General features: G+C 59.9%; 1 protein-coding gene across 1 annotated transcript in view; it reads right to left on the bottom strand.

Moving 5' to 3' along the window:
* The window catches only part of KCNT1 (potassium sodium-activated channel subfamily T member 1), a 72,364-nt gene extending 62,094 nt beyond the window's left edge, over positions 1-10,270 (bottom strand). Inside the window, exon 1 of the mRNA XM_070518334.1 lies at positions 10,134-10,270. Coding sequence (XP_070374435.1) covers positions 10,134-10,255 — 122 coding nt within the window. The 5' untranslated portion in view covers positions 10,256-10,270. The remainder of the gene's footprint in view (positions 1-10,133) is intronic.
* Positions 10,271-12,419: the final 2,149 nt, after the last annotated feature.

Below are 12,419 nucleotides of genomic sequence, written 5' to 3'. Positions count from 1 at the left end.
GGAGGCCTGGCCTGGGCCCCTGCGATGTGGCTGGGGGGGGGGGTGGTGACAAGGGTACACTGCCCCTTCTCCCTTGCGGTGTTGCTGCGACACTGGACAATCGAGTGAGCACAGGGCCTGAACCGACACCCCACAGACCTCCTGGCATCCTCCCTGTTCCCCTAGCAGAGCCAAAAGCCGACGGGGAGCTGATTGTTTGTTGTGCTGGCCGAGGGCCCTGGGGTCTCCTGGAAAGGTGCCCATGGCAGGAGGGATGGACATGGCTGTGCAGCTTCTCCCTGTGTTGCCAGGGTCTGGTACAGGCCTCTCCCTGAGCCTGAAGGACGGTGTCACTGAGAGCTTTTGGACATGTGGGTTTGTGGGGGGTCCTATCCCCGCAGAAGCTGAGATGGTCCGGGTGGGGTGAGAACACGACCCTGGTACAGCTGTCTGGACACGGGGGGCCCACCTCGCAGTCTCTGCCTCCTCATCTCCCCTTCCCACCCCCTCCTCCCTGCATGACCTGAAAGGTTCAGGAGGAAGTCTGGGACCCCCGAGACCACGCCTGTCATCTCCTCATCTTCTGTGTGGACGGCTGCACCAAAGAACTGCTGATTTCTACAAGAACTCAGTGCTTTGGTGACTCGAGACAGGCGTCCAACTCCCCAGCCCTCACTCACCCTCAGCACAAAGTGTGGAGCCCCACCTGTGGGACTTGCCGCCCCCTGGAGCCAGGGCAGAGCAGCCCCCCTCCCAGGCAAGGCTGGGGGAGCCCCTGCTCCTCTTGGGGACTCTGGGGGGCCCATGGGCACAGAACTGCCAGGTCCAGGGAGCAGCCTAGGGTCCCGATGACTCGAGTGTGGCTTGGCCCTGCCCTACCAGTCCATGCTGATTGGCCCGGGGAAAGTCACTTGACCTCTCTGAGTCTGTTTCCATATCTGTAAATGACTATGCTGATGTCTTCTGTCCTTACGGGGTGATTGTAAAGATGTAAAGAGATGGTGAGTGTGAGGTGTTCATCATAGTACCCAGCGGACGAGTGCTTAATCAATGTCAGTTTTTAATCTGGGGCCCGTTAGCCAGCGGTCTGGCCGAGTTCTGGTGGACAAAGGCTCTGACTGCAAGCATCAGGTCCCTGGGATGGTCAGCTCCCCATCACGCCCTCCCCGGTCAGCTGGAGGTCCCTTTGGGGAGCTTGGATTCAGGTGCTGATCTATGGGACCCAGCCAGAGAGGCCAGGATGAGAAAGGAGGTCCACACCCAGTACACACAATGGGAGCCCCACCCCAGCAGTCTGTGCACACGTGGTCCTGTGCCCTGACCCACCAACTCCAGGGGAGGGAGAGCCCAGCGGAGTGTGGGGACTGGGGCTGCAGGGTGGCGGCATGGAGCCAGGACTCCCTCTCCGTAATGTGACATGAGGACTCGTGGGCTCACGGAGCCTGAGGAGCTTCACTGAGGTCCCGCAGCCCAGAAAGGGGCCGCGGGATGGGAGGCCAGGTCGGCCTGATGCTCAGCCGTCCTGTTTACCTCCAGGCTGAGCTGCCTTTGGGCGGTGGGGGAACCCCTCTGAAGGCCAGGGATTTCTGCCTCTCTGTCCCTTAGTGGTCAAGGAGTCAGGACTGAGGAAGGTAAAGTGGTCAGACTGCTTCTTCCGCCAAAGGCACCAGGCCCCGATGGTTTCACGGCCAAGTTCTGCCACCTCTGCCAAACGGTCCCAAGGCACAGGAAGAAATGAAAGCTACTCTGCTCATCTCCCAAGGCTGGCCTGATCCCATCACCAACCAGGCATGGACAGCGCCAATGGAGGCACTAGGCAATCTCCCATATGACTCTAAGTGCAAAATTCCTAAATAAACTCTTAGCAAGTGGAATCCAGCAGTGTATTAAAACAACACCACAACGCGAAGTCGAATAGGACTTATCTAAAAAAAGATGCAATGTGCTTCATTATGCTAAGAAATTAAAGGAGAAATTCCGTATGATCATGTTAGTAGATATAGAAAAAAAAAACTCGAGTCAAACCCAATAATAAATTAGATATGGAGGGAAACATTCTTAATTTGATTAACAACACCAAGAGGAATCTCCAAGAAGTCGAGGCAAACGGTTTTGCCTCTAGTGAAACATTGGAGGCATTCCCACGCAAGGTGGGAGCACGGGTCTGCTGGCCGTGAAGGGAGGTCCGACCTGTGCACTGAGACCAAGAAAAGGAGAACAACGGGCACTGAAAGGAAGAAATGGGCTCTGTTTGCAGCTGGAATAATCATTTAGCTGGAAAACCCAAGAGAATCCACTGAGAAACTACTGGAACAAATGAGAGCATCTAAGGATGCAGCCAGATCTGAGAGTGTCACGCAGACCAGGAGCAAAGCAGCGAGCATCATGGGAAGATGCTGCTCATGGCAGCTGCCAAAGCCAAGGACCCGGAGCTCCACTCGCCACAAACCTCAGGACCACTGGGAGACATCGGATGTCGGTCCTGAAAGATGGGCTGGAAGCTGTCACTCACGGGAGGGGGAGGAGGTCACGTTCCCCATGGCTCAGGAGTCCATTCTCCAGAAAAAGGGGCAAAGGTAATCAGCTCCCATCAACATGCACGGTCACTTTCTCAGAACCTGACCAATCATTTCCAAAATACATCCCGAAGAATAATTGTGCAAGAACAGCCAAAACGAGTGTGAGAATAAAAACAGAGAGAAGGGACTCGCCTTGCCGGCTGTCAGGACTAATTTATATAGCCACAGCAATGGAAACTGGAGGATTTGGCACAAGAAAGGACACACAGCAGGAAAATTTAGGTCGTGAGAAAGGAGGTGGTGGGGGGGCCTTGAGTAGCGCGGTGCTGGGTCAAGGCAGCTCACCCTCCGAGGGCCACCACCGGGATGCTCAGAGCATCCTTGGCTGGTGGGGAGGTGGAGGCCCCGAGGCCTGAAGGAGCTCACCTAACCTTGGCAGGGCCAGTGCGGGAACCCAGGTACCTCTGTGGCTCTGCTCTACGGCTGCGTGCCTTCCGTTAGCTAAAGTAAGACCCCAGCTCACAGCCCCAAGCTGAGGAAGAGACTGCAAGAGAAAACAGGGGAATCACGTTTGGCCTCGAGAAGGCCTCTTATTCAATGCACGAAAACCAGAATGCGTAGAGGAACAGACTTACAAATGCTTCCACATCAAGCAAGACGCTTCTGTTTAAGTGAAGACTCGTTGGCAAGAGGAGAGAATAGCAGTGACCAGGGAGGACACAGCCACACCAGCCACGATAGGCAGGTCACTGCAAGAATGCCCGAAAGTCATGCGGAAAAGACAAACCGGCGGAAAACGAGGCAAAGGACGGACGAGCAGCAGCTCAAAGAAGAGAAAATGAACAAATGAGCCTTCATGGGAACAGGCTTTCTGCCTCACTGGTCTCTCAGGAGACGGAGCCGAGTGGTTCTCACGTGCTGACAGCCGTGTGCGGTCTGAGAACGTCCAGGGCGGGGAGCGTGTGGAAGCCGGGCTTTGTGTCCGTGTCTGTCACGTGACACCAGTGGAGCCGCCGGGAGCCCGTGATATAACAGCAGCCTCCCTGACCCGGAGCCTCTCCCTGGGACATCCTCACCCTGAGCCCAGGGAGGCCCAGGCACGGATTTCCATCACAGCCTTAGGACAACGCTGGATGTCCATTAATGCAGGACAGTGCCGCTCTGTGACCGAGCAGGTCCACGTGACCCGTGTGGACGCATCTCTACAAATGCAAACAACCCTTTCAACAGGATCCTATTTATGTAAAAGACCAAACACAGCTCTGCTCTGAAAGGGCCCCGTGAGGGGGGCCCCCTGGGCACTCGGCTCACACACGACGCACTCACTGAGCCAGCACACCGCGACCTTGGTTTGGGAGGCGGCAGGGGGGTGAGAGGTAGAGTCTCATCCACGACACCAGACGCGGAAACTGTATCGTATGAGACTCGTGTTACCGGACGTGAGAAAGCCGCGGGATCGCCTGCCTCCCCAAGCTCAGCCTTCGTCGAGGCCCAGCCCTGGACGGGCCTCTGGGAGGAGGGGCCTGCTCCTCAGGCTGGACATACACACCTGGGAAAACGTTCCTTCTCCCCCCAGGGTTCCTGTTAGGAGTCCACACTGCTCCTAATGCTCACAACGACCATCCAGGGCCCCGAGTGTGACTGAGGGACACCCCCGCTGGCTAAGGGAACGGTCCCTCTCCTAAGATGCACTCTTTGATCATTCATGCTCAGTTCAGAATTTCCAAGGCGCCTGGAGACACGTTTGACAGAGGGATTGGGGAGGGGAGACGTGTGCAATGTGTGTGCGGGCAAGCATGGATGTGCATAGGTGTGCACATGTGTGTCCGTGTATGTGTGGGGACGTGTGTGAGTGTGCATGGAGGTGTGTGTTCACGTGCACAAGCATAAGTCTGTGTGTGTGTGCAGATGCTCACTCGTCCCTGCCCAGGGTCCAGGAGAGCCCGCAGACGCTGTAGCCTCATTGGGTGGGGCCAGTTCAGTGCTGGGCTCGGTGCCCAGCCAGCGGAAGCTGCTGAATCCCTCTGCTGACCACGGCAGAAAAGCTGAGTGCTTCCTTTGCACAACAATTAAAAAGCCGGGGCTGTTGAAGCTCGCCAGCTGCTGAGCAGGTGGGCGGGTGTCTTTGGGGAACATCCATCCTCTCCTAGGAAAAGGGGCTTCGAGTCAGCGCTGTGGACGGCCACTCATCATTATCTCTGAGGCGCATCGGGTCCCACCGTGAAAGCTGTGCGCATCGCTGAGCTGAGCTCACCCCCGAGTCCTCAGAACCGACGCTTCACGGCCGCGCTGTCTGCGCACACACAGGCCCGAGCCCATGGGAGGGGCCCAGGAGCGGCATGGACACAGGGCCCACGAGTCCACCCTAAGGATGTACGGGGAGGCAGAAGCCACAGGGTACTGTGGTCCCTAACGCACCTGGCTGCCCACCTGAGCCTGAGATCTGCACAGAGACCATGGGCGCCTCTTGGCAAATGTCTCAGAATCTCAAATCAGTGGCAGAGGTCCTCGGTGCCGGACGAGCACAGAATTTCACCCCACCTGGCCCACAGGGGAGCCCTAGAGTGCTGGGGATAGAGGTGAGCCTGGAGGCGTTGGCAGGTGTCAGAGGACGCAGGCGGGAGAGCTGGCCAGGGAGCTGGATTTTCTGGGATGCTGGGGGCACGAGGCTCTGAAGGGCGAGGGATCTGCAGGATATAAGGTGCCGTGTGTGGACAGGATGGTGTCCTCACTTAGGCCTCAGTTTCCAGATAAGGTCTGGAGTGCCTCTGTTGGCTGCTTGGAGCCGCTCGACGTGGCCAGCACGGGGACGTGGTGCCACTCCCGGGGGGCCGAGCAGGGGTATGGTAGTGCCTCTTGCAGCCATTGGAATGGGGCAGACAGGACACCTTCCTCCTCTAGCTGCCACCCCCACACCCTGCTGTCACAGAGGGGATGCTGTGTCCCCGCTTAGGCTGTCTGTCCTGGTAGGCTCCCAAGGGCCCCCCATCCCTGCACGCCGGCTCCAGCTGTGGGATCAGTACTGCCCTCAGCAGCTCGGCTCAGGCCCATGTGTGGTCAGTAGGCACCTCCGAGCAGCCACCGTGTGTCCAGCCAGCAGGGCGGGTACTCAGGCAGCTTCAGCCAGAGGATGGGATGCAGCCCGTGGGCAGGACCAGACGAGGTCCCAGGCACCCAGGGGGTGAGTGCTGGGCCCTGCTATCCTGACATGGACTTGCCGCCTGACATCCAATGACTTGGGCAGGCAGCATCCCACTTGGGGGGTGAGCAGTGGGGGCTCTCCTAAGAGGGTAGCCCAAGCCCCATTGTGGCCAGGGTGTCCACACAGCAGCCAGGAGAACAGGCTGTCACCAGGCGGTGGAGCTGTTCGACCTCCCTGGGCCTCACTGCCCCCACAATACACAGGGTCGGGGTGCCCAAGGCAGCACACAGGGGACCCCTTCAGGCCACCGGGTCCCCTCGGGTCCTCTGCCGCTGGCCCTGAGAGAGGCTGTGGGAGCTCACGTCATGCTGTAGTGCCCACCCTCCCTGCAGCCTCCTGTGTGGTCTTCACAGATGCCACAGATCTGGGCCCGACCTGCTCTCTTGCTCCCAGCTTCCCATAGTGACCCCGACGGGAGAAACAAGGTTTCATGCTCTGTCCCTGTGTGACAGACAACAGACAGCTCCAGCCGGTCAGCAGGGGTGGAGCCAACAGGAAGGCTGGGCAGCTGGCCCCTGCCCACACAGAGTCTCCTGTGGGGCTTGCACTGTCACACGTGCTGGTTGGGTCCTGCCCACAGCACCCTCCCGGCCACCTAACAGCCCAGAGCTGGGTCCCCTGTGGCTCCTGACACCCTCCACCAGCCAGGAGGTGGCAGAAGCAGCGGACCAAGAGATAAGTGCCAGCCAAAGTCCCCAGCAGGGAGCCTCTGGTCATGTCACTGTCAACGTGTGGGGCAGCATCACAGGCCAGCCAGGGCTGGCACTGGACAAGCCTCGGGGTGGCCTGAGTCTGTGGGGTGACCAGCACATCTTCTGGCTTCCAGGCCTCATTGCCCCATGCAGGACAGGCTGGCCACAGTCCGAGCGACTGCATGGCAGCCCCCAAATCTGCCCCCCGTGGGAGGTCCAGACAACAAAGCAGACCATGCAGAAAACCCTTTCCAGGGACCTCAGCCCAGGGAGCTGGCCCTCGGTCCTGCCTCTGTCCTCTGCAAGCGTCTTAAACTTGCCAGTGTCCAGTACGTATGGGCCTCACCTCCTGGGGCCAGGTCCCCACTCATTCCCCAGTTCCACAGGAGGAAGAGGTTTTGGGTGAATATGGTGGCTTCATCCACACACACACAGCCCCAGAGTTCCCAGCGCCTTTAAAATCGTTCGAGTGATTGGGGTGCTGCTCCTGGGCCAGCACCCATCTTGGGGCTCCACCCAGAGGCTATCAGGCACACTGCTCCCCACCCCAGCACCAGGCAGGGGCAGGGCCCTCCCCCAAACTCAAGGTGGGGGCACCCCAAGACATGCAGGCTGGCTGGTGGGCCCCACCCACCCTGCCCCGGCTCTCTCCCATGAATTGCACATGTGCACGCATGCACCTGCACAGCCAGCCTCAGGTGCTTGGGGCCAAGGTCCAAAGACACAGGTGTGCGCACCCTACCCCCCCATCAGCACCCCTCACCCACGAGGGCCCAGGACATGTGCAGGCAGACGCCCTGGCTTGTCTGGAGGCGGGCACAGAAGCGCCGCCTTCCCGAGGGCCCCCGCACCTGGGGCACAGCCTGCAAATCCCCACGTCCTCGGGAGCTGAAGGAGAAACCTCGGGGCAGAGTTTACGAGTCACGAAACCCTCAAGGAAAGCAGAGGTCATCATAACGCAGCATGACCTCTGTCTCACCAGGACTGTCCTAAGCACCTTCGGGGGTTCATCAGACACGCTCGGACAGGTTGGGACATCCACGTGGCCACTGGCTGTGGCAGAGCTGGGCATGAGGACACAGGTGACACCCACGGCCGGCACGCAACAGAAGCAGAGCTCCAAGCAGGCCCCCTATCCCGGTCCCCTCTCACTCACCTCTGTCCCCGAGCTGCTGCTGTGGTCACTCCCCTGGCCAAAGGCAGACCCCTGAGTTCCCTCCAGGCCCCAGACCAGGAAGCCGTCCCTCCTGCTGGCCAGGGCTGGGCTGTACCACAGGCCCTGAGAACCTTTCCCACGGGGCCTGGGCCACTTCCTGCTGCCCTGCCCTGCAGGCACCGCTCCCTAATATGGGCTTGGAGGGCTGGCCGGGACCTCCAGCCAGGCCTGTACCCTGGCAGGCTGCCAGCCCCAGATCTCTGCGCCCTCCGCCATCAGGGCCCAATGGGTCCTTGACTGCCCTGGGGGGCAGGGCTTCTGGGAATGGCAGCTCCGGAAATGGCCAGGCTGGGGGCTCTGATGGGAAGGCAACTGGGCAGGAGGCGGGCACTGGCCAGCTCTGGGGAAGCTGGGGCCCTCCCAGTCCCTCTCTCTCTCCCACAACAGCTGTCACTTCCAGGGCAGAGGCATCTGGACCTGGGGAAGGAACAGGGCAAGAAGGGCAGTGCCCAGTGACTGTGAAGTATGGCTGGGGCCTGGAACCCCACGACACACAGGGGAAGCATGGGGTCCAAACAGGGGGTCAGGCACCAGGGCAAAGACTCCTGCAGCCCAGAGAGCTGGGAGCCCTCCTGGGACCCCCACTGCCTGGCTTCAGAGCGGGGCAGGCTGGGGATGTGAGCTGGAGCAGACCCTGGGGGGGTATAGCAGCACCCCCTCCCCCGCCCAGAACCATGGCACTATGGCTAACATCATCTAGCACCTTTAAAGGACAGAGACCCAGCCAAGGTCCAGGGAGGGAGCAAGGCCAAGACTGCTGGACTCAGGGTGGACCCTGCTGTGAAACCCGTGCAGAAGCCTACCCCGCAGAACTCCCCCGACGCAGATCCCCGCTGGGCCCAAGAAAGGTCTTCCTTCTCCGAGCTGATGTCCCCTCGGCCCTGTCAGCCCCTCCAGACAGACCTGCAGCATGACACCGGATGTGTAGGGACCAAGGCCAGCTCCGATTGGTGGGGAGGAGGGGCTGTCCCCAGCGGGCGGGTGGTGCCAGGGGGGAGATGGAGGTCTTGGGGGGACTGAGCCCACCGGTCCCAGACCCTGAGGACACAGAGCTCCCGCCTCATCTGGAGCAGGTTAAGTGGGGCAGGAGAACTTGGAGATGGGTCATCAGGGAGGGCGACAACCGGCTGAGGAAAGAGATGGGCAGAGAGAACGGCCAGATCACAAAAGATGACAGAAATCACAAGCCCTTTTGAGGTCACTTACTCTGTGCCTGATGGATGTCACCTGGTTGACCCCTCAGAGCGGCCCAAGGGATGTCCAGCTGTGCTTACTTCACAGGGTTAACTTCACTCCCCAAGGACACCAGCAGTGACAGCCAGCCTACCTGCAGAGCACCTGCTCCTCATCCCTAAGCCGGACCCCATAACCCGGCTGCCAGGCCGGTCCCGTCCCTACCATATGTGGCTGCAAACCTCCCCTCTTGAGCCTGGTCCCTCACCAGAAATGGCCCTTAAAGTCCATGCCCTCCAGCCCACACTTTGCATAGGGGAAACCAAGTCCCACAGAAGAAATGGTCAGCAGCAGACCTTGGCCCTGAACTCAGGCCACCGCCTTTCAGGTACGCTTGTCCATCCCTTCTCTGGCCTCAGGACAGCCAGACTAAGTGGGACCCGGAGGGCAGGGTTTCGCCCAGCTGGGGAGAGTGGCACAGGGCAGGGGCTGGCTGTGGGTCACCTGGAGTCTGGCTCCTGGCACAGGTAAGGGGCAGACATCTGTGTCTGTCCTCTGGGCTGATGGGGGAGGGGAGAGGGCCCGGAGGACTAGGACCCTGGGGCAAACCCCTGTCCAACTGTCACCCTCTGCCTTTCCTCGGTCCCTGCACCAGCCCTGTGCCTTCTGTGCTAGTCGCCTGGATGGGCAGGAGCCGAGTGGCATCCCGGGACACTGCACAGGCCACCTGGAAGTGCTTGTCAGTTGACCCTCTCCTCACACAAATGGGCAAATGGAGACCCCTCAAAGAGAAGTGACCGGCCCCAAATCACCCACCAGGACCCTGCCCTTCATCTGACAGCTCACCTGCACCCTTACACCCCAGTCAGGGCTCTTCCTGGGAAGAACTGCCCTTGAAAACCTGCTTCTATGTAGGGTACCCTTGCCCGTGTGCCTCACTTAGGTGCAGCACTGCCACCCCCACGCGGAAGCACCCCAGATGCCCCCGCCAGGCTCCGCCGGAGTGGGGCTGGGAGGCCCACGCTGCACCCACCCGCCAGGTCCGCACCTCTCCGCGCCTGGCAGATGCTCCGAGCCCCGCATCTGAAAATGGCCGCGCTCCCGCCACCTTCGCGCTAAGGGCACCTGCTGGTCATTGGAGTAAGTGTCTCCTGGCCTGGTCCTGAGGGGCGCCCCTGCACCCCACGGTGGTGGAGGGAGGGCGCTCTTGGGTCCGGGGAGGGGGTGGATAACCTGGGAAGTGGGGATCTTGGGGTTGCGGGGCCCGGGGGTCCTGGGGATTGGGAAGTCCTAGGGGGTGGTGCTAGCCGGAACCGCGGTCCCTCCGCGTGGGAAAGGGCGCACGACTGTACCTGGGGGCGCATCGGCCGTCGTCGAAGACGAAGGTCCGGTTGGTGTGGCCCCCCCCACGCGACCCCGCCCGCGCCCCCCTGCAGACGTCCCCCGGGCTGAGCGCCCCGTCCGGGAGCGGCATGCGGGCTGCCGGCGGCTCGGACCCGGAGCCGAAGGAGCAGCGAGTCGGCAGCGACAGGCGGCTTCTTTCCTCGCTTTGCCCCAAACACACACTTTCCTTTCTCAGATTAAGGGGAAAAAAAGCCTGTTCCAGGGTCGGGGTTCGGGTGCCGGTCAGGGCGCGCCCCCTGCCGGCGGCGCCAGGAACCGCGGCGGCGTCGGGCGTGCTGGGTGGGCGGGGGTCCGCCCGCATCCCCAACCCGGGACCCGCCTCCATCGCGGCGCACCGAGCGCTCGCAACACTGAGAAAAAGGAGGGGGGCTCTTTAATGGCTAGAAAACCCGTGCGCGCCGGGGCCGCGCGCCCTTGGGGCTAGGGCTTCATGGTGGGAGGGGGCTCAGTCCTACAGGGACCTCCTTGGGGCCCCGGCTCTGGGCTGTTGGTGAATCAAGAGCCCAGCAATGGCGACCGCCCGCGGCTTGGCCTGCTGGGTAGGGGGCTCTCAGCACCTCCACCCTGACCCTCCTCGCACCCACCCAGGACGCCGGTCACTCATGCAGACACCTGGACAGAGACCCCGTCTGACCGTGCGCCTCCCGCGTGGAGGCGCCGCTGGCCCCACCTCCAGGCGGGAGTGACTGCAGCTGCCGGCCGCCCGGCTCTGCTCTCACCCCACAGAGAGCGCCTTTTCAACAGGCAGTGAGAGGAGCCCCCATCCTGTTGTAGCCCAACGACTCCAGGGAAGGCGGCCCAGGAAGCTGCTGAGGACACAGGAGTTGAAATTTCCCTAGATTCGGGTGAAACCACGCCTGTACCCACAAGGTTAAGGTGGGAGACACGGTAAGCAAAGTTTCTGAGCTCGCCTTGCAGAACAGCAGTGGGACCCAGGTAAGAGAGGAGCTTGCTTGCTGACAGCCCCCGCCTGACCGAGCATCGCGCAGGACCATGGAGAAGCTAAAATGATGGATGATAAGCTGCACACAGCAATACACAGAACCCCCCAAATTTGCACATACAACCCATGAAGAAATATGAAAGACAGTCGCGCCTGCGTGGAGGACTCAACTTCAGCTCCTAAGGCCGCATGCTTCCCCTTGCCTACATAAAACCCCAAATAAAAACCCTTGCTTCTAGCTTTCTGAGGAGTTTGGGATGACAGCTCTAGCCACCCCCCAGCCCCTCATTCTCTTTGCTCAGCACTTTGCAATAAAGTCCTTTCTTCCACTATACCTGGTGTCAGAGATTGGCTTGCTGCAGGACTCGAGAGCGAACTCACTCAAGGTTTGGTGACAAATTTTGGCACCCCAGGTGGGACCTAGTCCCAGGTGGACGTCTTGCTGGTGGCACACTGGCCTCTGGCTGAGAGCCTCTCTTGGAAGCTGTCCTGCAGCTGCCCGACCCCCTTGTGTCAGGGACAGCCCTGAGCGACTGGCTGCTGACCAGACGTTGTTGGCCCACGGTGCTTTTCCTTTGACAGTGGAAGAAGCTCGGGAAGCCGTCTCTTGTAAGTAGCGACAGTTTCTGTTTTTGTCCTTGCGCTAACCTTTTCCAACAGGACCTGCTGGAAACAATGGGTAATCAGAGCTCCATCACACCTGGCAGCCCTCTGGGCGCCATTTGGTTCGGTTTGCAGTGCACATCCTTTTGTTGGGTTTCCTCATTATAACTGACAGAAGGCTTATCTTTCCTTTCGTTGCTTTTCCTCTGTTTCAGGGGTTTTGTTCCAGGTTACTGGAGTGTGTTGAGGGGGGAGGAATTTTGTTGACAAGACTAGAGATTTTTCACTCACAGAGGAGCTCTCCGGCCTCATTTGTTTTGACTGGGGGCGGGTGGTGCAGAATGAGAAACTTGGATTCGGTTCCCAGTGGCAACCCTCTAGGTTGCATATTGCAAAACTGGAGTGTTTTCAGTTCCGAACCTATGAAAAAGATGATCTTCTACTGTAATACAGCTGGGCCGCAGTGCTCCTGGTGCTCAGGGGAACAGTGGCTCCTAAATGGGTCTGTTGATTGTAATACTGTTTTGCAATTAGAATCATTTTGCGAAAAAGAAACAAATGGAATGAAATTCCTTAGGTGCAGGCTTTTATGTTGCTGTACCAGAATGAGCCTATTCTGAAACAGGCAAGTCATGATCCAGCGTCCTGGGTCCAGCAGGACTGAGGAAGGGACCCAAAACCTGTGTTG

The sequence above is a fragment of the Equus asinus genome, chromosome 10 (genome assembly GCF_041296235.1).
Source record: "Equus asinus isolate D_3611 breed Donkey chromosome 10, EquAss-T2T_v2, whole genome shotgun sequence".
NCBI lineage: Eukaryota > Metazoa > Chordata > Mammalia > Perissodactyla > Equidae > Equus > Equus asinus.
Note: the sequence above shows the minus strand (reverse complement) of the source record. Positions and strands in the feature narration are given on the sequence as shown.